At 43.3% G+C, this 24381-nt stretch overlaps 7 protein-coding genes across 7 annotated transcripts; 3 read left to right on the top strand and 4 right to left on the bottom strand.

Moving 5' to 3' along the window:
• Window positions 1-1348: 1348 nt before the first annotated feature.
• Window positions 1349-2191, bottom strand: Bfra_009323 (putative gpi anchored protein; the record flags this gene model as incomplete). Its single annotated transcript, XM_037339667.1, has 3 exons — window positions 1349-1700; window positions 1755-1975; window positions 2036-2191. 3 exons carry the CDS (start codon window positions 2189-2191, stop codon window positions 1349-1351), a joined length of 729 nt encoding a protein of 242 aa, XP_037189717.1.
• Window positions 2192-6202: 4011 nt separating this feature from the next.
• Bfra_009322 (uncharacterized protein) lies at window positions 6203-7138 on the top strand (the record flags this gene model as incomplete). Its single annotated transcript, XM_037339666.1, has 1 exon — window positions 6203-7138. The coding sequence occupies one exon, from the start codon at window positions 6203-6205 to the stop codon at window positions 7136-7138; it is 936 nt and encodes a 311-aa protein (XP_037189716.1).
• Window positions 7139-10349: 3211 nt separating this feature from the next.
• Bfra_009321 (putative succinyl- ligase beta-chain protein) lies at window positions 10350-11842 on the bottom strand (the record flags this gene model as incomplete). The annotated part of the gene is made up of 4 exons (XM_037339665.1): window positions 10350-10393; window positions 10448-11597; window positions 11644-11733; window positions 11789-11842. 4 exons carry the CDS (start codon window positions 11840-11842, stop codon window positions 10350-10352), a joined length of 1338 nt encoding a protein of 445 aa, XP_037189715.1.
• Window positions 11843-12226: 384 nt separating this feature from the next.
• On the top strand, window positions 12227-13180 carry Bfra_009320 (uncharacterized protein; the record flags this gene model as incomplete). The annotated part of the gene is made up of 1 exon (XM_037339664.1): window positions 12227-13180. One exon carries the CDS (start codon window positions 12227-12229, stop codon window positions 13178-13180), a length of 954 nt encoding a protein of 317 aa, XP_037189714.1.
• Window positions 13181-13399: 219 nt separating this feature from the next.
• Bfra_009319 (putative gaba permease protein) lies at window positions 13400-15268 on the bottom strand (the record flags this gene model as incomplete). Its single annotated transcript, XM_037339663.1, has 5 exons — window positions 13400-13681; window positions 13736-14662; window positions 14718-14829; window positions 14951-15127; window positions 15177-15268. 5 exons carry the CDS (start codon window positions 15266-15268, stop codon window positions 13400-13402), a joined length of 1590 nt encoding a protein of 529 aa, XP_037189713.1.
• Window positions 15269-16506: 1238 nt separating this feature from the next.
• Window positions 16507-19342, top strand: Bfra_009318 (putative gtp-binding protein sey1 protein; the record flags this gene model as incomplete). Its single annotated transcript, XM_037339662.1, has 4 exons — window positions 16507-16679; window positions 16732-17184; window positions 17235-18973; window positions 19044-19342. 4 exons carry the CDS (start codon window positions 16507-16509, stop codon window positions 19340-19342), a joined length of 2664 nt encoding a protein of 887 aa, XP_037189712.1.
• Window positions 19343-20387: 1045 nt separating this feature from the next.
• Window positions 20388-22222, bottom strand: Bfra_009317 (putative mfs transporter protein; the record flags this gene model as incomplete). The annotated part of the gene is made up of 4 exons (XM_037339661.1): window positions 20388-20583; window positions 20638-21535; window positions 21589-21670; window positions 21875-22222. The coding sequence occupies 4 exons, from the start codon at window positions 22220-22222 to the stop codon at window positions 20388-20390; spliced, it is 1524 nt and encodes a 507-aa protein (XP_037189711.1).
• Window positions 22223-24381: the final 2159 nt, after the last annotated feature.

The raw sequence follows: 24381 nt of genomic DNA, 5'->3' as shown, positions 1-24381 counted from the left end.
TGGGAAAATAAACAAATGTATGAATCCAACAAATGTTAAATCATACATTTATTCCAAGTAAATAGATACCATACCTTAGTACCGGTAGGTAAATAGATTACCTACCCCGCCCCCAACATAAATCTAACGTGAGACGTCTATCTCTCTAAAATAGAGTTACCAATGCGATTTCCGACAAATCATCTTTTCAGCTCAGCATGATTAGTTTTGCGCGCCACCAAAGCACCAAGATATAATGAGTATCTCTTTTCACTTTGGTGATTCAGAGGTGGCTGACGCTTGCTGCGGTTCGGGTAGTGAGATTCCGATGGATGATTATTTTTGGGAGTGTGTTTGTGTACGGCGTAGGGGAAAATACATATATGTATATGGATAGTTGGATTGGATTTGAATGATGTTATTCTTGTAGGTTTTGTACTTGCTGAGTTAGAGATCGAACGACTCCTTCGAGTTTGTTAAATACCTAGGCTGGAATTGTGAAGACATTACTAAAAACGCCAAATATGATAGAGAAAGAAAACATGATATATCAGATCGCTCGTCTAATTATATGTAACTCGATAGAACGAGCATGTGCTACGATGAATACCTAGGTAGGCTTACTAGAATATATTAAACGCAAAGTAAAACTTAAATGAAGCAGGGCAATGTATGGAGTGTCTGAATTAGACGCTGGATTCTAGAGGGTAGAGTTAATAATGAATGATTAGCTTGATGTTGTGATTTTGCAGCGGATAACATGCGGATTTGAGGCGTGGTATGTTTATGGGGTAGGTGTGTAAGCAAGCGGATTTGAACATTGATAGGTGATGCTTGTTGTTTCGGAATCTTGGGGGCGCGGCGGTAATGGTTTTTCTTTATTGATATCGAATAACCTTGGAAGATCGGAGTTTCTCTTGTCTGATCTGGTTTGGTTGTGTATTGTGAATGGTGTATTGTTTGGAGGGTAGTTGAGTTGTGTGAGGATACAGTTTAGATGGTGCTAAAAGATTTATAGCGGCTGTTGCTGAGTTGAAGCACTGTGGTTTGGAATGTTAATTACAGTCTAGAACTTCGGTATGATGTACTACCAACAAATTGAACTTGGTATCTAAAGCACTTCAGAGGGCTATCAAAGCAATTCAATATTAAATTATAAAAGTATTAATGTTTATTTTCATTACTCGACGATATAGAACCATGATATCATGCTACCAGTATTTTTTCAAGACAACTCCATCTCCCTAGAAGGTATATATGCACATGAATCTCCAAACCAGCCATTACACCATAGGCGCATAATACTTGCAATTATTTTACATTCGAATCCTCTCAGACCACCGTGATTAGTGTCTAGTAATCGCAACAATTACAAAGCAGCCATAACCATGGCAGCAGCAACACCACCAACAACCCATTGTGCCTTGGCGGTAATCATGGGCATACCTCCGGTAGAAGTAGCAGATCCCGAAGCAGATCCTGCGGCAGATCCTGAACCAGATTTCGAAGCAGAAGCAGAGGCACCAGATGCAGAGCTGGTAGTGGTTGCTGGGCCAGCGGTGATGGTAACGGGAACACCGGTGAAAATCTCAGCGTACTCGGTGCCACTGACGGTGGTAGCATCGACGGAGGTAAAGGTTGTTGATACTAGGGATTCAAATTCGGTGTAGCTACAGATTCCAGTAGAACTACCGGAGAGGACGCACCCAAATGTCATTGTACTATTAGGGTAACTGTTAGTCTTGGGGATTCAAGCATGTGATGTGAGTACGTACGCTTGATCGGCTGCATATGACGTGCCGGAAGTACTGTCGGTGACGGCAGAATCTTCGACATAGCTGATTGTGTAGGTATAAGCGATTGTTGAAGGACCTTGAGTAAAGGTGAAGTTAGATGGAACACCACAATCGTAAGTGTTGTCGAGATAGGAAGAAGTGGTAGCGGGAGCAGCGGTTTTAGAACCACAGGCAATAGAGTATGTAGTAGCAGTAGCGTCCTAAATAACAATCATGGTTAGAAAAGCTTTGCGATTCTGTGGTTTGCGAATATGACTTACAGAAGCAATAATAGAACCAACAAATGGAGCTTGGTCAGTACTGGTGGAATCATAATCGAATCCAATAAGGAACAGATCTGTTACATTGTTTGTCTGAGCAGTAACAACAGTACCCATAAGGGCAGCGGCAAAGGTTGAGATGGAAATGGCGTGCATATTGACGAAGATTTGATTATAGTTTTGAAATAAGTCGATTTGGTAGTTTTATTTTATTGGAGATCTGCTGGAAAGTCTGTAGAAGGAATGAAGTTGAAGTTGGATTTGAAGTTGGTGTTGAAGCTGAAGACGAAAGACAGAGTATTTAAATCTACGCCATACTTATTACTCGCAGCGGCTTTTGTCCTATCTTGGAGAGTGAAGCTATCTTTTTTGCCCCTGCCTTGCTAGATATTCCTCCACTAATAAGCATAAGACTGATATCTGGGCATCTGATAAACCTCCGATTGGATAAACAAGATTGGATTTAATGGATTGTCCTTGTATGACAGCGGCTACTTCAACATTTTCCCCTGTTTGCTGAGAGAGGCCAACGGCCCTTTGATCCCGTTTAGGCATTACGAAATCTACGATGTAGGGGTTTTACATCGCTTAAAGTCTAGACGGATAGGCATCGGCTAGGGAATGATGAGAGTCATCGGAATTTTGACATACAATTGTCTGATCCGCACAGGGATTCGGTATATCATTTCATTTCATTGAATCCGAACCTTTGACGAGAAAAATCGATTTACATTTAAGCTTAATGAGTTTTTGGGTTGGTTGGACATCTGAAGCTAGAAACCTGCAATGAGAGCAAAATCAGCTTTTATCTGCGAGATCACTTGACAATCAAAGTGAAATAGAGGAGATGAGTCGATAGATGCATGTTTACCCTTCACTCGTGTCGTCCTACCGCACCTCAGAGTCTAGAGATCGACTCAAGAAATAATGCCAAGAAAAGAAGCCCCTTTAATCATCAGAATGGGGAAGTGGGATTAAGTGGGTCAATCATATCTACTATCCTCAATATGTTCAAGCTTCAGGCACCAGACACAAGTTTTCACAGAACACACATGGCATTGCGGCACAGCACGGGAGTCACGGGAAGTGCCACATCGACTTTTCTCGGATGTCGAAAAATAATTTAGACAAATCAGAAAACTACACCGCATCATCTTTGTATCTTGGTTGTCACTTTGACAACAACACATCATCATCACCGTCATCATCCAGTTTAACAGTTGAAGAGTCTTCATCATCATCGTCACCATCATTCAACATCGATAAGAACACTCCACTCCGCCGTCACTACACCCAATGTGAATTAATCCTGGGCGGTCTCAATCGCAGTGGGTCGACTCCTCTAAATAATATGGAAATCTACACGCACATACCCAAAATCCAAGAATTTCATTCTGAGAATTTGAGTCTAGCTTTGCAATTTATTAAGTCTACTTTCAGGGATTTCAAACTTTATCTGAGGATCAACAACTTTATTTGAAGCTCATCCGAAGAGTTCTATCGCGTCAGGTATATCTACTCGGTGTTATTGTGGAATGGTATTTTTATAAACAGCGAAGTGTAGGAAAGATCGAATCTTCAAAGGCATGATCCTGGGTTTAAAATGTACAAAGTTGTATCTCTTCTGGGATTTATTCCGAGAACTCCAGAATTCAGGTATCTCCAAGATTTTCACAAGCATTAGCAGCATATGCAAGTTGCTCTTGGAATGAAGAATACGAATTGGAGGCGATAAAATCATCCAAGTACCTCTTGACAATTGAATTCCTTTCCCCAATTTTGTCAATTTTGCAAATTACTCGTGTCAGGAGAGAGGGACAAATGCAAGGGAGGATTATTACGATGGGATGTTAGGCCCCTACACCCCTCCGAGCGCTCATTTGTTGCATGTCGCACTTTAGAAGATGGGTCTCCAGCAAATTCACGAATCTTTTGTTGCATCTCGCACTTTGGAGGCGTCTGTCGATCACACACTTAGCTTCATGTCCCGAGTCATGTAATGCATATGAAATTGTGAATTGTTTGTTTGCGGTATGGACAATTCTCGGCCCGTTTAACATGCACGGGAAGGGAGAAGCCATTTAGTTGAAGCCGTTTGTTTTCTCATACTCCAAGCCTACACTTTGTCTTGAGATTGAAATAAGGTTTGGAAAACATAGAAGAAACCGTGACTAGCGCGGTTGGCTCTTGCCTTCGGTTCCTTCCCTCGCGAATTCTTATCATGTTTTCCTTTCCAATTAAGTGGGAATTTGCGTCCCTACATCTTCCTGCAGGACAGGAGTGCTATTTTTTCTCGTATTGTTCTCCACCTGCTCGTCTTGTTTCCTTAACACTGTCATTCGGGGCTTTCCCGTCCTTCTTATCGATCCCTTTCTCTGCATCTATATGTTTCTGGGAAGCTTTGCTCATTTCCATTCCTTACACCTTATGTCTCTAGGGTCTTTCATAACGGCATGTTATCAAGTATACTAAGACCTTCACTTTTAGCGTTTGGGAAAATCCAGTGGTGCACAAATCGAAGTAGTAATCTTATTCGAAAGTATATTTCTGTGAAATCTTAGACTGTTTCAAGAATATCTCCAAGTATAGGAAGTCTCTCGATCTAATACCCCTCTACACACGTGAACTATCAGGCTTGAGCTTAGCACGAAAATGTTCGTTCTCATTCATTCAGCAGAAGGGTATATAGAGAGCCTTGCCTTCCTATCTAAGAAATAAAATGCCTGGCAATGCTATGCCCAAAAAGCATGCGGCACATTTGATATAAAATTGGAAGCGCAGCATACGATTTGATGCTTACATGTCATGGGGGCCGTTTCATTTAGTAACACCACATATTCAACTCTTTGATCCTCCCCAATGCGTAACATGACTGAGTGGGTCTATATGTTTACGAAATGTCCAAAAGGGAATTCGTCTACTCAAACTCGTGGAGCTGAGCTCTTTCGCGTCCTCTGATACAACGTTGAATGATCAAATTTGCCGCAACGACCTATAGGATTCTTTTCGTATATCCAACTACACTGAGATCCTTTTGAGAATAGAGTGTACAAACGCAAGCTTCATTTTGCTAGGCGATTCATTCCTACCAGGAAAACTTTTACGACAACGAGGCCTTTGGTAAATTCTAAATTCAAAAATGTATCATTTAACGAGGCAGAGCCTAAAAGCGCACTTGTGTATTTGAATATTAAATCTGTGTACTGGAGTGAGTGGATAATGGAAAATGGCAAAATGATTTCTTGAATGCTTTGCAGTTTGCAGCCAAAAATCCACGAAGTATGGATCATTATCTCTATTACGACAATAACGTCACATTTTGTTGTATTGTTTTTAGCCCGTGGGAGTGGTCTCCCGTTTGGGCTTCTTGGCGCCGGATTTCAGACAGGGAATTTCAGGTTCTTCTTCCGCCGAGCTTTCTGGTCGGCTATGCCTCGTGTTTACCATAAGAGGAGTCTCACGATCATTGCATTTGCAATATTCTTGATAGTGTCTTTCGTTCTGGCTTCTCTTGTGAGGCCATCATCTGCAATTGCGATGCGGCCTGATTTAGATTCGTGACTAATGCCATATGGACCTTACGAAATTCATTTCCCAACAAACCGGAGCGAATTTTGGCCAGAAACTCTAGACACCTATACTAACTTTTCATCCGCCACTACGGAATCAACATGCCCTTTGGGTGGATTTTCGGAGTTGAAGGGGTGGTCGTCTTGGAGCCGCCACTCGGGCCCGCAAATGATGTCCGGGAACTTGGTCAATATAAGCTTTTATGAGCCTTATTCAAATACCAACCGACAACCTACTTCCTCATTGCTACAAGATCGAAGCCACTTATATACTTCCTCCATCTCTAAGTTTCCCTATATAGCTTTACAAGGCCTATGGAACACAATCGTAACTCTAAATTTACGTGGACATTCTGCATCACAGCCTAAGCTTTCATCTCAAGCTGCAACAACTATCCTCCAACCCTTTGTCCAAGTTAAATGCAATATTTTTGAGTCTGACAGTATCGCGATAGGCGATTGGAGGCCCGGAAGCGATGTAAAATTTCCGTTGATTTCTAGTCTCACCAGTCATGATTCGATTACGCATGGCAATTTTAATACCATCACAATATCTCGGCTTGACTTCGATAATTCCTAGGAAGATAACGATATCCATATGAGCTGGGTTAACTTGCACGACTTTAATAATTCATCATCTATCGGTACCGTTCTGAAGCTTCCAAACAACCATGGAAGCAAAGGGCGAAATCGTGTTGTCCCCTGTGCTGTTGATGCCAGATGGATTTCTACCGAATTAAGTATTGAGACTACAACAAGCCAAAGTGTCTTTGGTAATTTCGGGAGCTTAGGAGCTTTCTCTGGTTTGGGGAGTTTGATTTCAGACGCCAATGGAAATCATTCTCCAGACTTGACTTCTGTCGTGAGTGACATGGTCAAAATTGACCTTGAATGGGCGCAATATACCAGTCTTGTAACTCCTATTGATCACAAATATCCTTCAAGCGTAGATGTGCTCATCGATAGTACGATATCTATGCCAAATGCAACTAGCATCGAAGTTCTACTAGAGCAGAGGTTAGATGGTCATGGGGGGTCTTCATATCCGGTTATAAGGTTTGCTGCTCCAGACCTATTTAATGACTCAACTCCCAAAACGACGATTCAAGCCTTCATATCAATACTCCTAGGTATTCTCGTAACCGAAGCCCTCGCCCGTCATGCCCCAGTTGATACAACCTCTTGGTCTGTTAGCTCTGAACCAGACACAAACATATGCACACAAATGGTTTACAAGTTTGGGTACGCACCATTTGAGCTTTCCTGTGACTCCCATCCTACCAGCTCGTGGAAGTTTGACTTTTGGAGACGAGGTTATAGTTACGGAATCAAAAACTCTACAACTAGATTGGCACTAGCTACTCTCCTCACACATGCTCTCATGGCACTTATTTTTATCGTGTATCTATGTTTCACAGGTTGGACGACGAAATTGTGGGGCTCAATTGGAGAATTGGTTGCGCTGGCGCCAGTTCCAAGGAGGACGAAAGGATTTCGGGGAACGAATGCTAAAATTAATCGTACAAAAACTTGAACACAAAATGTAAAGATTTTAAAGGCGGGAGATAAAGGATTGGAGATGAGATTCGGTAAGGGAGGGGAAACTGAGATGGGAAAGAGAGTGCAGGTGGGCAAGAAATATGGATATCAAAAAGTGGCCGTGAAGACTATCAAAATAAGCAAAATTTCTGCCCCTATGCCTTGAGACTAGACCCGAATTGAATTTTTGAAGGGCAAGCATAGAGGACGTAATCCTCTTCCAATAGTTAGCTTCACTCATGCAACGTTCTGTACTGCGATCTCCAGCTCTCAAATATTATTCTGGACAAATATCTTTTTATCAGCCTATTGATCGCCAATGTCAACATGTATCTCCGGAAGAAGAGGGCTCTCTAAAGAGTTGCGCTGGCAGAACTATTACTTATGCGCTCCCTCGAACGGATATTTGTGTACAAGTCATCAAGACAGAACTCTTTACGCTGGGCTTCAACTCGTACTTCATTATAATACGATATGAAGTTTTTCCTTACGTTGTAGATAAGTCAGTAGGAACGGGTGGAGGATATGTTTGCGAAGAGACAATTCCCAGAGGATCTTCATTCTTGCAGTAATATTATCCGCACATGTTGCAGATTACATTGCGATTCGGCTCAAGAGGATGTAGAGGATTTTCAAGCTATTTCCAAACAGCTTGATGATTGCTACGTTCAAAGTCAAGCTTTGTTTGCTTACGAGGTCATTCTCATCTGTGAGCCAGCAAATAGACTGGCCTGTGAAGGAACACGCAAGCGGTGTTCTGGGTGTGAGTTATTCGGCTTAGACGCAGAGTGTCATCCTGAAGATGAATGAAAAGATTGGCGTTGAAAATAGATATGAAGTGCGGTTTATGTGTTTGGAACACTTTAAAACTGGCATAAATATTAATCATCTATCGGTTTCTTTCCTCCTTGATTCTCACTATTCGGATACTTAAGTTGTGAATGGTTTCCCAAAGGCTCATTCGTAACATATATGCGGCATCTTTAGTCATGAAGTTCACTTTCACTCTGGCAATTACGTTTGGGTATTCACGTCTTGAGCAGCGTCTTGAGGCTGCTATGTTGCTACTGTTTTCTGCGTTGTGTCGTGACGATGGTTTTGTAAGACTTAAATTTTGATGAGACTATTTTTAACTGCCCTGAGACTGGAATTTTCATCGTGAGGCAATGTGAAGTAAGTTCATGTAACAAAGCAAATTCTTCCTCTTGCTGGGGAATATGAACTGAAAGTTATAGTTTTGAAGGCAATTGACAGTGACTGAGCTCTCACACTTCTATGGATGTTACGGATACGATGCGCTCACTATGTCTAAGTCTAACTGTTTCCCTCTATGCTTACAAGACTGCAGAGCCTTTTCCCGTTTCCCCCATCATCAATCTAATACTTAACGCAACAAGCAAGAAGATACCATAGCATGATAACCCATCAATCAATCTAGAAAAGGAAAACTCTTTTTTCACCAGACACGTGACGTCCTTATGATTCTAAGGCGCTGGCAATCAGCTTCTTCTTTTACACAAACATACAGCGAACAATCCGATGATCAAGATTTAACTGGTTGTCTTGCAGGTTGTGCATCTCACATGCAAACTTTCAAAGTCTAAATCATGTCTAAATGCGACATCTCCAGATTCTCCTCCCTTTCAGTATCTCTCACATTCCGTGTCATCTCTTCGTTGGAGTTATTATCTCCATAGATCAAAAAATCTACTCAAATTGCAGGGTGATATTTTCTACCTTCATCTCCACCCTCAAACTCGCCTTGAAACACCCACTACAAGCACCATAATAAGAATCCAGAGGCAACCAGTTCCCAGATATCTAAGCGAGAACCACCACAATCCCGCATAGAAATTTCGCTACCTAAGACGAAACATCCATGCGAACATAAAAAGAACAAGAGTTGTAGGCAGGACAACTAGCGAACCTGTATCTAAGAGAAGCAACCTGCTGTCCTGCGGAATTGAACTCAGAATAGATAATAGAGTCCTCCAATAAAAACTAGAAATTTCCAGTACCTCTCCTCTTCGCTGGATTTCGTATCTATGAGTGTTTTATTTCTCTTCCCTCTTCCATTCGTTCCTTCCTTTTTTCCTACTCCCCCAGCAAGCAAAGAGAATATCGCTCGAATTCTCATAACAATCTTTTCAAACGGAACTCTCATCTCTCATCCAAAAACTACCACGTAAAGTTCAAATCTCCATTCAACTTCACACAACCATCTCGTACCTGCCAATATAATCCCCACAAAACACAGCTAGCGCAAATGTCTCTCAACCAAGCAAACAATGGATTCATCTCCCCATACACCTCCTACTCCCCCCTCTCCTGGACTACCGGCTACCGAGCTACTCGCCCCTTCTCCCCCCTCCTCCATGATCCCCAATACCCCAACTTCCCAACCACCCATCCCTTCCTCCCTCCTCCCTCCCCCCCTCAAACTCCCCTCCAACCCACCCCCTTCTACCTCACCCAACTCCATCTCTCCCGCCCCCTACAATCCCCAACCCTTTTCCACACCCCACGTCCTCCACTCCGCAGTCTCTCCCCCGTACTCTCCTCTTCAAACTCGCGCCCTACTTCCTCCATTTCTACACCACAGTCCTGCGTTTCTGGAGTACCATCCCTTTGATAATTCTCTATATCCACGCGATGCTACGTCCGTATTATTTGGGTTTGAGGAGGAGAATCAGGGAGATTGATTGGATGGCGGTGGGAATTGCTTTTGTGGTATTTGTTTTTTTGCCGCGGGGTAAGAGGGGAGGGGAGAGTGGAGTGGGAGAGGAGATGGGAATTGGGAATGGAGAGGGAGAGATGGGGATGGGAATGGAACCGGCGTATGTGATTGCGATTGGGTACTCTAAGAGTATGGGATAATCTGTGGAGCATGGGAATAAAGGAAAGGAGCTCATTGTCTGAGTTTGGGTTGGATATTGGAGACTTGTTGTTCCAGAATATGTTTTCGGCTTGAGCCATCATTGTCCATTCTATCTATAGGTCATCGCATTACGCCTAGTAGTATTCCACGTTTTAACAAGAATATGCTTATCACAAATTTCGAAATATTTCACAGAATAAAAACTAAAGATAATAAATGTGGACATGAAACTCAATGCATTATACATGGTAACTCAGCCCCGGTCACCCATTGATCTAAAGACGGAGGGAATCAATACAAACAAGAGAAAACCCATCTATATAACCGCTTAAATGCCCAAAGAAAACTCAACACCAACATCGATATCACGAGCTATTTTATATGTTAGCGTTAATCACCAATGAAATGGATTGAAAGTGAACTTACCCATCTTCACAACCTTTGAGAATTGGACAGCCTTCTCAGCTGCGCTCTGCAAGTCATCAATGGAGAAGATCTTAAGACCAGACTCGTTGATCAACTTGTGTGCAGCTTCCATGTTTGTTCCTTGCAATCTTGCAATAATTGGGATTCTAAGGTTCATGCTCTCAACAGTGCTGATGAGACCTTGAGCAATAGCATCACAACGGACGATACCACCGAAGATGTTAACGAAGATAGCAGTAACCTTGGGGTCGCTGGTGATGAGAGTGAAAGCTTCCTTGATAGCTTGTGGGGTGGCTCCACCTCCAACATCAAGGAAGTTAGCTGGTTCACCACCGTTAAGCTTGATGATGTCCATAGTAGCCATAGCAAGACCGGCACCGTTTACCAAACATCCGATGTCACCACCGAGCTTGATGAAGTTAAGACCAGACTCTGCGGCACGAACTTCCTCAGCATCCTCTTGGCTAGTATCGCGCCATTCGAAAACCTCCTTTTGACGGAACTCGGCGTTGTCATCGAAACCAAGCTTAGCATCCATGGCAAGAACCTTGTGATCAGAGGTCTCGGAGAGAGGGTTGATCTCGATTTGAGTAGCATCCTTCTCCATGAAGATCTTGTAAAGTTTTTGAACGGTATCCTTGGCATCCTCGATACATTGCTCACTGAAACCAATATCAGTGACAATCTTTCGTGCGATATCATCAGTGACACCCTTGTGGATATCAATGTAGGTAGTAGTGATTGCGTTTGGGCTTTCCTTTGCAACAGTCTCGATATCCATTCCACCTTGAGACGAAGAAACGATGACTGGTCCTTGGGAAGCACGATCCATCAAGATAGCAAGGTAGAATTCCCGACGAGCAAACTTGCGCTCGCAAATATAGACAGAGTTGCAAATACGTCCTTGGGCACCGGTTTGCTTGGTGACAAGCTTGTGTCCGATCATTTGGTCTGCAAACATCTTTGCTTCGGTTGGAGAGTAGATAACTCGAACTCCTCCCTTTAACCCATTGTCGAAAGTACCCTTTCCTCTTCCGCCTGCAAGAACTTGTGCCTTGATAACCATGTCATCTCCGCCAATCTTCTTTGCAATAGCCTCGGCCTCGGCGGCTGTTTTAGCAACAGATCCATCAGGAACACCAATTCCATACTGTATTCTCGTCAGATTCGTCTCCGCCCATGTGATTATTTCGTACCTTTCTTAACAAATCTGCTGAAAGATACTCGTGAATGCTCAAAGCTCTCTTTTGTTGCGCAGCGCCGACCATGCGGGATGGCATTGAGGCCTAGGATCATGTTAACTTTGTTGATAAGAGACTTTTCGATATGTGGAAGAATTACCCTGCTTGCCTTCAAGGCAGCTGCCAAAGGTTGGCTTCTAGCTAGCTTGAACATGTTGATATTTATTAAAAGCGGAAGACACAATGCCGTCTTTCTATCGTAACCAGATCTTTTTTTCAGTGATTGTCCTTCCGTCAAACGGGAATTCGCGAAGCTAGTACGGGAAGCGCAACGGACCGACAACGCTACTTTCACGTGGGCTAAGTGGGATAAAAGATAAATCCTTGAAACATTTGAGTTTGAGCCTTGTCAAATTATTTTTATTCTACGAACGAATACTTTAGCCTTGTCGAGTCTTACAATATTAATAAATTCGTTTTGGTACAACGAATGAACATACGCCGCATTATGCGGTAACGCAGGACGAAGCTACGCAATTAAATCCCCCCGCACGAGGATTCAAATATCGCACGATACAGCCATTCAGAAAAGCGCAGCATGGCCAAATTCGCAGATGATCAAACGGAAGCACCTCCACCCAAGAAAGAAACATGGGAGGAATTCAATGCGAAAATGAACCGTATACAAATGGCCCTCGCAAAACGTGAAGCCATTGCGGAAAATATCCTAGCAAAATACCCTACCGAAAGACGCCGTAAGACGCAGGAAGAAATCGACGCTGAGGATGCCTTATGGTTTCCTACACCGGCGGGAAATCAACCACTCAATACAGATCCCGCTTTTGCGAAATTCTTAAAACCGGCTGCGGAACGGAATCAGAAAACTTTGCGCGATAAAATGCTTCCGTCGAAAGAGTTAAGAGCTAGTAAAGCGAGGGATGCCGAGGAGAAGGCTACAAGTGCGAAGAGGGCTTTGGCGGATGCTAGTAGTGATGAGGACGAGGGACGAACTGCTCTAGGGAAAGCAAAGAAGCTGAAGACAAAACACAATAAGACAAATGGGGGGGAGGATGATAAACCATTGATCAACAAAGCCTTGCTTGCTCAAACCCAGGTTGAAGAAGGAAAAGAACTGGTTAATAAAGCTTTATTACTCCATCTGGAAGATGCAGATGAAAGCACGGAAGTTACCTCCAAGAAGTCGAAGAAAAAGAAGAGGAAGAAGTCCAAACAAAAGAATGCGCTGGCTGAAGAGGATAATGAGCAGAATAATCTGGAAAATAAATCGCCGGAGGCTGTTGATCAAATGGATGTGGACGAGGAAGACTTCAATTTATTCCGCAGCAAACCTATCGATGCGATCCCAAAAGATAATCTACCTACCGACACTGAAAAAGCTTATGAAGGAGATCCTGAGACTGAACAGGCATCGGATGATGAGAGAAAGGCGAGACAAGAAGCAAAGAAACTTCTGAAAGCCCAAAGGAAGAAAGAGAAAAAAGACAAGAGGAGAGAAGAAAGGTCACAAATGAGTGTCGATACGGAAGACTAACAATAGCTATCAGGTAAATCGTCTATATTAGGTTTGGGCATACTATTTGATCTGCACCAATATGAACATACTATGATTTTGTCTAGGACACCCAGAATTTAAACATCGTTCTTTCTTAATTATTTCCGTCGCATTTCAATTCATCCGAGTCGTATTGTTACATGAAACCCGTAAACCATATACCATACACATAATCATAATTACAAATAATCTAAACCTTTACTTCCGACTCGCTTTCTCTGCATCGCTTCCATATGAAACCTGTCCACTGCCATCCTCTGTCACAACTCTTCCCACAGCACCCACGACCTCCCCATTATGTTCTGCCTCCTCGGCCGAAACAACTGGAGGGCCACTAAACTCTTTTCTACCTCTAATTACATACCAAAGAAGACTGATAGAAGCGAAGAAGACAAAAACCACACTCGCGTAATTCATACTCACAGGAGTGACCGGGATAGCGGTTGGCATGCAGAAAAGAACGATGGCGAGAGTAATCCACTATATAGTCATCGATTAGTAAATTGGCCAGAAGAAAGGATCTGTGGTACTCACAACAACGGTAATAGCATTAATAGCAAATCCAAATCTGCCTAATGAAAATGAAGCATGTTTGACTGCCTGTCTTCCCCGAATAAGATTAACCAAAATGGGGATTCCATACGAGACCGACAAGCAAATTGTGGCCACACCCGTAAAAGCATTGAAAGCACTCGTGGAACCAAAATAGATGCATCCGAGCACGCAATCCACTACAGTAGAAAGGACAAGGCCCCACAATGGGATATCATATGTAGGATGCACGCGCTTCCAGATACGAGAACCAGGGATAGCTCCATCGCGGGCAAATGCATATGTGCAACGACTTGCAGCGGTTAGGGCGCCAACACCAGCGAAGAAGAGGATACCGAGGATGAGAAATAGAAGTCCGAATCCACCAGCTGCGGAACCAGTGACTGTTTTAAAGATGTAGCCGATGGGTTGTCCGTTTAATTGGCCAAGAACTGAAGTTACATCGGGGAGAACGAATAATAGAGGAACTAAGTAGAGTATTCCAGTAACTCCTGCGGCGAAAACAGATAGAACCATAGCTTTGGGAACTTCTCGTTCGGGATTTTGTACTTCTTCGCACATGGCAGCTACCATTCCGTAGCCGGTTAAGGTATATGAGGCTTGAAGGAGACCAACGAACCAGGCCCATCCAGAAGGCCAACCAGATGCCGAAGCATCGAAATGGGCGAAAACAAACTCGGCATCTCGACGATTATCCGCCATTACTAAGAGAGTAACGATGATGATAATCACAGAAGCCGAAGTCCAATATATACAGATCTTGTTGATCAAATCCAGGTATTTTGCACCGAATACATTTACCGAGAAAGCAATTGCCATAACGGCCCAGAAACATAGGACTGTTTGCCATGCATTGGCCACGAAGTCTTCATTAAAGATCGAGATGGAACTTAAAATCAATTGTGCACCCTGCCCTTAGACATCAGCATTTTGATCATTCATACCCCGAGGGAATTTAACATACCGAAAAGTTGATAGACAAAGTTACAGTCCAATTGCCCACCAAGGTCAACCATCCCGTGATCCAGGAAACAACAGGAGCGTATTTCCTGGTGCTAAGCATAGCAGACCAGTAACTATGTTTCAAAGTGTCAGTCTAGACTTTTCCCAAGACCTCGGTGTTTCTCGGGGAAGCTCGGCATTGACAAATGTCGACGTCGATATTTTTTAAGTGAAAAAATCTTTGGTTGTACTTACTATACACCGCCAGCGGTTGGATATACACTGCATATCTCAGCTAGTGAGGCAGCTATAGCAAGTGATATACACGATACGAAGATCCAACCATATAACACGGTCACAGATTGACCATCGGTCAGCGAGTAAGCGAGTGTTGTGCTGAGACCGAAAGGAACTGCCATAATAGCGAATGATCTAGTGCTTTAGTCAGTATTGGCCATTGGAGCAAGAGGGAATAACGTGCAGGCCTAGAATACTCATCATACTCAGGGAACGAGGCAATTCAGCCGTGTATCCCATATTAGCCAACGCAGCATCTTGATTTGAAGCCGCCATTGTTATAAAAGTACACAGATACACGCAAACAAAGTTGGAATATGTTGAAAAGCAATAAAAAGATTGATTAAAAAGATGCTGAGAGGTTGAATCTCTAGCAATCGAGGAGTTGAAGTATATGGAGGTGTTGATAAAGGGTCAAACACTGGGGACTCCAAAGACCGTGAGATGGCCGAGAGATAGAGAATGGATTGATAACTTATCGATGGTGATAGCGTCTAAATGTCGGGGAAACCCAAAAGTCTAGGGGGAATTTGTCAATGGCAACTGTCACTTACAAGGAACTTGGATCCAGAACTTTATTTGATGAGGAATAACGTAAAAGAATTATCGCACAAAACACCAGCCTTTTACCTTTCATCCCGTGAAAATCCAAACGCCATTTGTGGCTATGGTTAGACAGGTTATGGTTACTAGGTAGGTGGTACTAGGCAGGTACACTAAAAGTTAATCGTGAAGCGTAAAGCAAAAGGTGTATAAAAAGGGGGCTGAGGGGAAAATCTGGAGAAATCCCACGAGACATATACCGACCGGTAAAAGCATCAGACGGGAGCGAGAGAAAGGGGGAGGGATACATAAGGGTCATCCTTCATCCTTCAGCCTTGTTCCTTTTTCATTACCTACAAAGTGCTCATGTTGTCAAAAAGTATGCAACTCTGCCGCTAAGAAGCCCAGGTTGCTCCTCTCGCTCCTCTTGTAGTTTACCATCTTGTGGTGTGTGCATCTAGCTTTGGATTTGCATACTTTCTAGCCGCACGGATATCAGATGGATGGGAAGTTGGAGCTATGAATATTGTTGAACTTTGGGAATCCACATCACACAATGATATGATTAGATGAACTGGAATTTTATGCATCCTTCCTATATGTTGTCAAAGTGACGTGTTAGAATTTAACCAATCTAACGAATGAGTATCCATGAGGGGAAGAAGAAAAACTCGGTGCCATAAGTCATAAATAAAGAAGATGTTCGAGAACACAATTTTCGATTTATATTTGTACATCAAACTGCCCGCTGTTCAAGTAGATTAGATGAAATGTTTGTGTTGCACTTGAAGTTCTTCTCAACCCATTCTTGATTTCCATCTCAATCACGTGTATCGAATCGGCTAAAGTTGCTTGATATATCAAGTTGGATAGGTTCAGATCAGATGCCAATTGTCCCTTGAGAGAAACAAGGGTATCTATTCTTTTCAACGTCACTATCACTACTATATTATAGCTGGCCAATCACTGACATGGCTACTTCCAACATAAATGGTCATGGCGAAAGGCCTTCCGCAGGTGCAAGATTTCCTACAGCTCCCTCAGTCATGACGATGAATGGTAATTTTGCATCTGTTGGCGATGCGCCGACAAATGAACAATATGAACATGGCATACAAGTTATTGATGAGCAGAAGGAATTCAAGTACGCAAAAATCGAGTTGGAAGCTCTACCATGGCTGACAGAATTTGTGTAGTCCCAATCTCAACACCTATCTTCAATTCACAGATACAGCACACTCTGGCTTCAACTACCATCTTATATCAGTATTCGGATCACAATCCACGGGAAAGTCTACGCTCCTCAACCATTTATTTGGCACACAATTCGGGGTAATGTCCGAGAGGGAGAGGAGGCAAACTACAAAAGGAATATGGATGTCGAAGAATAAGAATCAAAACTCCGGGGCTTCTGAATCCGAGACTATGGCCGACAATATTTTGGTTATGGATGTCGAGGGAACAGATGGTAGAGAGCGGGGTGAAGATCAAGACTTTGAAAGAAAAAGTGCTCTCTTTGCTCTAGCCACATCAGAAGTTCTCATTGTAAATATTTGGGAACATCAAGTAGGACTGTACCAGGGCGCAAATATGGGTTTACTCAAAACTGTATTTGAAGTAAACTGTCAACTATTCCTAAAGGACAAGCAGTATGTTTTCTTTTTTGAAGATCATTGATAAATTTAGTAACACTCCACAGGTCTACCCCACGATCCCTTCTGTTCTTTGTTATTCGAGATCATCTTGGCACCACTCCACTCGCGAACCTCAAAGACACTCTTATTCAGGATTTAACTGCGATTTGGAGTTCTCTTTCCAAGCCTGCCGGTCTCGAGAATTCAAAGATCGAAGATTATTTTGATTTCGCATTCGCAGCTTTACCACACAAGATCTTACAACCAGATAAGTTCGTTACAGAAGTCCAAAAGCTTGGTACAAGATTCAGAGCTGGACATAAATCTACACGGGCCGAAGATGCTGGGTTCGAGGGAGGTGTTTTCTTGCCAGAATATCATCGTCGGATTCCCGCAGATGGATTTTCAGTATACGCAGAAGGTGTCTGGGATCAAATTGTGAGCAACAAAGATTTGGATCTCCCTACTCAACAAGAACTTTTGGCACAATTTCGTTGCGATGAGATCTCTCGGGAAGTACTGGTCTTATTCGATGGAAAGATTCAACCACTTGAAGAGAAGCAAGCGGAAGATACTAGATCAGGCAAACCTACTGTTATTGCGGACTTGGGTGCTACCGGTAAAACGACACGCACCAGTACCATCAAGAACTTTGAGACACAAGCCAGCAGATATCACAAAGGTGTATATGCTTTGAAGCGTACTGAGCTTGAAGGCAAAATCGATACGAGATTAAAGGCATTATACCACAGTCAACTCGTGGCGGCTCATAAATCTGGAGTCGCGTCCTTTAGCGATGCCGTTTCGAATGCTGTTAAGCTTGGTCAAAAGAGAGCAGCTTCGTATGAATTTGCGGATATCGTGGAACGTGAAAAAGAGGCTGCACTTCAAACTTTCGAGACAGAAGCAAAGAGTCTGTATATTGAAGGATTAGCGTGGACTAATTTCAAGTCACAGTACGACCTCTACGAAAAAGATCTTAACGAAGTTAGCGGTAATCTCAGAAAAGAAGAAATGAGACGTCTTGCAACACGAGTTGAGAGATGGGTTAGAACACGATTGAATGATTCCATTGGACTCGAGTTCAACAAACTCGGTTCTGGAAGAGGTGGCAGTGGAGCCCCTGAGACAGGTGAAAAGCCTGCTTCTGAGAAAGACTTATGGGACAGAATTTGGAAAACTTTCGTTGATACAGTCAAGGAAGCAGAGTCTAAATTCACCGATCGAGCGAAGAGTTTCGATGCTAGTGAGGATGAAATTGAAGTTGGTCTATGGCGTCTTAAAAGAAAGAGTTGGGGTGTCCTCAGAGCCAAGATTGACGAGGAAGTCATGGAAGGTAACATACTTCTCAAACTCCGAGAGAACTTTGAGGACAAGTTCCGTTATGATGAAGCGGGTGTTCCACGTATATGGCGTCCTTCTGATGATATTGAGGGAATTTATACCAAGGCCAGAGAATCGACTCTTACCCTCATTCCATTATTGTCTAAATTCAAGCTTTCGGAATCATCATCACTTCCCGAACTATCTGAATGGATTGGTAGCACCCCAGCTAGTGTCGATCCTAAGGATGAAGAAGATCTAACCCCTATTGGTGGTGTAGATGAGGAAGAAGGAAAGAGTCTCGAAGAGGAAATGACGGTTCTTAGTGAAGCTAAACGTCAAGATCTCGTCGTTAGATTCAAGAAAACTGCGGATGGTGTATATGTTGAAGCTAAACGTAGTGCTATTGGTGGAGTGGCTCAAGTTCCGTTGTATTTCTATGGTCTTTTGTTGGCTTTGGGTTGGAATGAAATTGTTGCTGGTATGTTCTATTTCCCCTTCTTCGGTTCAAAATTTGAATCAAGTAATAAACTAACAATTATTTCTAATAGTTCTCCGTAACCCAATTTACTTCATCTTCCTCATTCTCTGTGGTATCGCTGGATATGTCACTTACACGCTTAATCTCTGGGGCCCAATCATTCGCATGATGAACGCGGCTAGTACTCAAGGAGTCGAGATTGGAAAGGAGAAGTTGAGAGAATTTTTGAAGGATAATGAGATGGGGAGACAGGCTTTGGGCATGCAGGGAAGAGATCACGGGGATAGTGATGGGATTAGTTTGAATACTTTGGATAGTAGGGGAAAGAGGGCTAGTAGGGAGGAGGAGGAGGAGGAAGAGGAGATTTAAAGGTTTGAATTGTAGTGGGACTGTGGGAGGTGAGAAGGGAGGGAGGGAGGTGTATATTCGATGTAGTGTAGTTAGTGTGGGGTGGAGATGTGGTGGTATAGAAATTCATAAAAGTTTGGTGTGGTAACGTTGTTGTTTTTATAGCGAGTGGGTGATTGGGTGATTGGATTGTGTGGATGGTGGTTTTCTCACAAATAAAATAAAAGTTGGGGGTTTTTTGAAAGTAGTCATGTCGATGGGTGATGAATGAGATGGGATCAATAAATATATGATCATTGTATTCAATGATATGATACCTCCAGAAAGTTTCTTCTTATTCCTCTTCCCTCCTTCCGTCTCTCTTCCTCGCACACTCTCTCACACACTCTCTCACACACTCTCTCACACACACTTGCTATCACGATATATTACGAATTTCCTGGTGTGTGTAGTGTAATTCATGTAGATATGTATGTAGATATGTGTGTAGATGTGTGTGTAATGTGTGTGTGTGTAATGTGTGTAATGTGTGTGTGTAATGTATGTACAGATTTTTGATGCGTATACCCGTATGCGGTCCTGCACTCTTGAATCTGGAATGGATTGGGGATGGGAGGGTGATATTGATAGTATTGTTTTATTTGATGATGTTATTGATAGTATTGTTTTATTTGTTGATGTTGTTGATGTTGTTGATGTTGTTGATGTTGTTGATGTTGTTGATGTTGTTGATGTTGGATTAGATAATCTGGATTAGATTGGCGCGTATTGGATAGTTGAGAAGGAGAAAGAGAGAGAGAGAGAGTGAGAGAAAGAGAGACAGAACACAAATAATCTCACACAATTATCCTTTCGTAAGTTGTCATACATCGTGTTTTGTTTACTATTATCTCATATAGGTACCTACTCGTAGGTATCCAGGTATCCAGGTATCTCATAAATCCAACCAAGAAACAAGTAACTCCCAGACATTTTGATTTCCCCCCTTGATTTCCTTCTCTTCCCCGTAACACTTTCTTTCCTTGCCTTTCCCTTTTTTAAAAAAAATAAAAAAATAAAATGATATCTACAAAAACCATCTAAATTCCTCCACGCTCGGCCCATCCCTCAACAACTCAGTCGGCGTCTCGCCAATATCTAATTTGCGTCCGAGTTTTGCGTCGCGGCGGCGATTGTCAAAGATCATGTATAGCGCGAGGGAAGTGCTGAGGATGACGCCCATGCCGCCAAAGGCGGCGGTTGTGGCGAGCGCGGGGATGTATCTGGGGTGGGGTTAGATTTTTTCATGTTTTAGGATGAGGAGGGGGAAGACTCACTTGGGCGCATCTTTATTCAGAAAGATATTCGAGGAAACCAATCCCATCAGATTGCTGAGCGGTACACCCACACTGCTCATAATCACACGACGACCTTCATGCGGGATGTTGTTGTTGTACCACGTACTGAGTAACACACTTGGAGCTGCGGTTCCCCAGCACATCATAAAGGTAGCGAAATACGCGACGTGGAGTTGGGAGGTTACGTCGATGGAAACGTAGATCAGGAAGCCGATGAAGGTAAATAGGAAACCGAGCGCGATGAAGGGACCACGTCTGCGCGTGTAATCTGAAGAAAAGGCGAGGATGAGGAGCATGACTGCGCCGGAGACATTGGGGGCGACGGTGTAGAGATTTGTTTTGATGGTGGAGTAGCCGAGACGGGCGACGATTTGGGGGAGGAAGAGGGTGACGGATTGGAGGGGGACACCGAGACAGATTTCGATGGCGAGGAAGGCGTAGGTGGAGGGTTGCTTGAAGATGGCGAGGGAGTCGTGGAGGCGGAATTCTTCGTTGACGATGGAGGAGGAGTCGACTTGGATGCGGTGGTAGGCGAGAGCACGTTCGGATTCGTTGAGGAATTTGGCGGTCGAGGCGGACGCGGGGAGGTAGAAGAAGGCGAAGAAGGAGAAGAGGAGGGTGGCGCTGCCTTCGATGAGGAAGAGGTAGCGCCAGGGGTAGAGGGGGGTGTTGGTTATCTGGAAACAGCCGACAGCGAGGAGACCGGAGAAGGCAGAGGCGATGTTACTTGCTGCGTAGAAGATGGCGAGGCGACGAGCGAGTTCTCCACGGCGATAGAAGGTGGTGAGGTAGTAGATTACGAGGGGGAAGAAGGCGGATTCGGACATGCCGAGGAACCATCTGAGAGTCATCATACCGCCGAAGTTTTGGGCTGCGACTGTGGAAAGAGATTAGTTTGGTGTCGTTGGAGGGATGAAAAATATGATTTACCTCCGAGAATGGTGAATGATCCGAAGAACATCATGAGGATGGGTAGGACTGTTGCGGGTCCATACTTCTTTCCAAGCATAGCCTATGGGATGTTAGAATTGTGATGGATAAACGATGGTAGAGCTCCTTTAAGCCTTTTTGATTCTCCATAGACTGTTCAGATCCCACTTGGACATCTGTAATAATATCGGCAGCGTTAAGTCACACCAAATATCGACACTAGGCCAACAGCCAAACCCCCCCCCAAGTAATTTTATGACAAAAAGTAAAATTCAGAAAAACTCACAATAGGAAGTGCGCATAACACATAAGGTATATAAAACACACTCAAGATAATATTATACTGATTACTCTTGAAGCCCAGATCTTTTTCCATGCCATCTGTCTTTGCATTTCCCAAATTCCCCTTGTCAAGCGAGTTGAACAGGTACATGCAAGCTAGCACGGGCAGTAAACGAAAATCGAACTTTCGACACAGAGCTCTCTCGGCTTGGTGATCGAATACATATGCGGATTCGGAAGCGAGACCGAGTTTGGATTCGGGGTCGTCGATCTTTTGGGTGGTGCCGGGGGTGACTTTCACGTCGCCGTTTTCGGATAGCGAACTTCGGGAGCGGGGTTTGTGGAGGGACATTTTGAATTTTGAGATGAGCTGGGTTGAGAGTAGATGGTCGGAGGGGAGTGAGAGGAAGGAACGAAGGAGATATCCCGTGCCAATGGTATATAGAGAGTATATATTGGTGATGGCAACGACTTGGAGATAGGAATATAGGAAGAGCTACTCCGTGTCAAGGATCTGTAGAGATGTAGAGAGTTGATAATGGCAAGCACACGAGAATCGCGAGACACAAATGAAGAAACAGAACACACTTGAATAGAAGAACTCAACACCTTACCTACCTACCTACATATTATATACCTACATCTCATACGATAATAGCAAAAGCAAACGTCTAATTCCTTATCCCTTATCAAGAAAACTATTTCCGACAATATTACTGTTCGACCTCTGGGCAGCACAAGCGCAAGGACATCAAACTCCTCTCCGTCTGTCTCCATAAACTTTTTTCGAACGATTCTTATCGCAAGGCAAATGGCCCCATGTCTTCCGAACGTTCATCCCAATCCCCTTGGATATCATGATAATAACCAATGAGATAACTCCCACAATCAGGAAGATTGCGGAGGCAAGAACGGAGAAATTGTTTATCTAAGATTTAGCGTGTCTGAGATGCATTTTCGCGAAGTCACCCCGCGTATTTTGATATGAGGGTGGGAGATAAGGGGATGAAGAAATGAAGCTATCAGGTGAAAAATTGTGTAAGTGATTATCATTTGATAAGGTTGGTAAGGTTATCTGATGGAATGTCATGTGATCAATGTACTTACATACTCGAGTACTGTAAACATATGATTAGTTCTCAGTACTATAGCAACAGAGAAGTACAATGGAATGGTAAGTGTTCGAGGGAGTGAGGTATGTGTGTAGGTATATACATCTTCTTCATAGCTGCTACGTGACTGTAAGATAATAATCCAATAGAAAACTCGATATTTAATCCTTAGGTATGAAGTCTTGGAGAAGATACTCGGTCCTCCTACTCTTTCTTCATGGGGGCAAGCCCCCAAACCCCCATAGCTCGCTGCGCTCGAACTCATTACTTGTGCACCCAACGTACACCAATTCTGAAGAACTCACGTTCTGCCCATCACATCCAATGCAATACATGATAGGTAAAAGGCAAGCGAAACCCCATATTTTTCAATATTCGATCGGACAAAGAAAGAAGAAGTCCGATGGGCGGAATGTGAGACACTCTCGAGACATGCTGGTGGTACACGTGATGTGATTGTACTAGGTACCTAGGTAGGTGTGTGCGAATGACGTCAATAGATTTGATCTGGTGTGCGGTTGACCGTCACTTCGCCGTTGAGACCTAGGGCTGAGAGGTTGTGGAGAGAGCAGAGAGCAGAGAGGAGAGAAGGAGAGAAGGAGAGAAGAAGAGATCAGAAGAGACCAGAAGAGGAGAGAAAATTCAATGATCTAGTAAGCAATACTATGTATGCATATCTGCCGTACTGGATACTACCTACTATACAGTCTGTACATTACTGCCTGTATTGTATTAATCAAATCCAGAGCGAAGCGAAGAAGCCTCCACGGCAGTGGCCCAGCGGAGCGTCATTCAATTTAGGAACTGGGTATTTCACGCAAAATAATGAATGATTTTGTACTCTTGATCGAAATCCTTTGATATTAATTTCTGGGGATTTCCCATTTTCACTTCCATTGTTGTTTATAAGATGGGACGGAATGTAGAAAAGATAGGAAGGAAAGTTAAGGCTAATCTCCCATACCGATGTTTAAGTCACCTAGTTAGATAAGTTGTGTTACATAGAATAGATGATGTTACAAGACATTTGTATGCTGCACTGGATAACTTCTTCGTTGTTGATGTTCTAGACTTTTGGATCATCGGTTTCTTGTGAGATGGTGAGATTGTATCTATTGGAATTGGAATGATTATTGAACCGGTGATGGATGGATCTGATGATTGAGGAATTCTTGATGAAGATTTTCTTGGAATATGGATTGAGAAACTGCTGATCAGTAATAAATATCATGAGATGAATAAGCTGGCTATGGAGATCATATGATCGAAGGAAGCGAGAGAGAGAGAGAGAGAGAGAGAGGCAAGGGGGCAAAGAGGCAAAGAGGCAAAGAGGCAAGAGGGAGATCGGAGTTAGGACTTTTCTCTCTGTCTTGTTACTTGGGTTGCTTTGGATACTTGG

This window comes from Botrytis fragariae, assembly GCF_013461495.1.
Source record: "Botrytis fragariae strain BVB16 chromosome Unknown tig00000161, whole genome shotgun sequence".
NCBI classification, from domain to species: Eukaryota; Fungi; Ascomycota; class Leotiomycetes; order Helotiales; family Sclerotiniaceae; genus Botrytis; species Botrytis fragariae.
The sequence above is the reverse complement of the archived record's forward strand: the minus strand, read 5'-3'. Positions and strand labels throughout refer to the sequence as shown.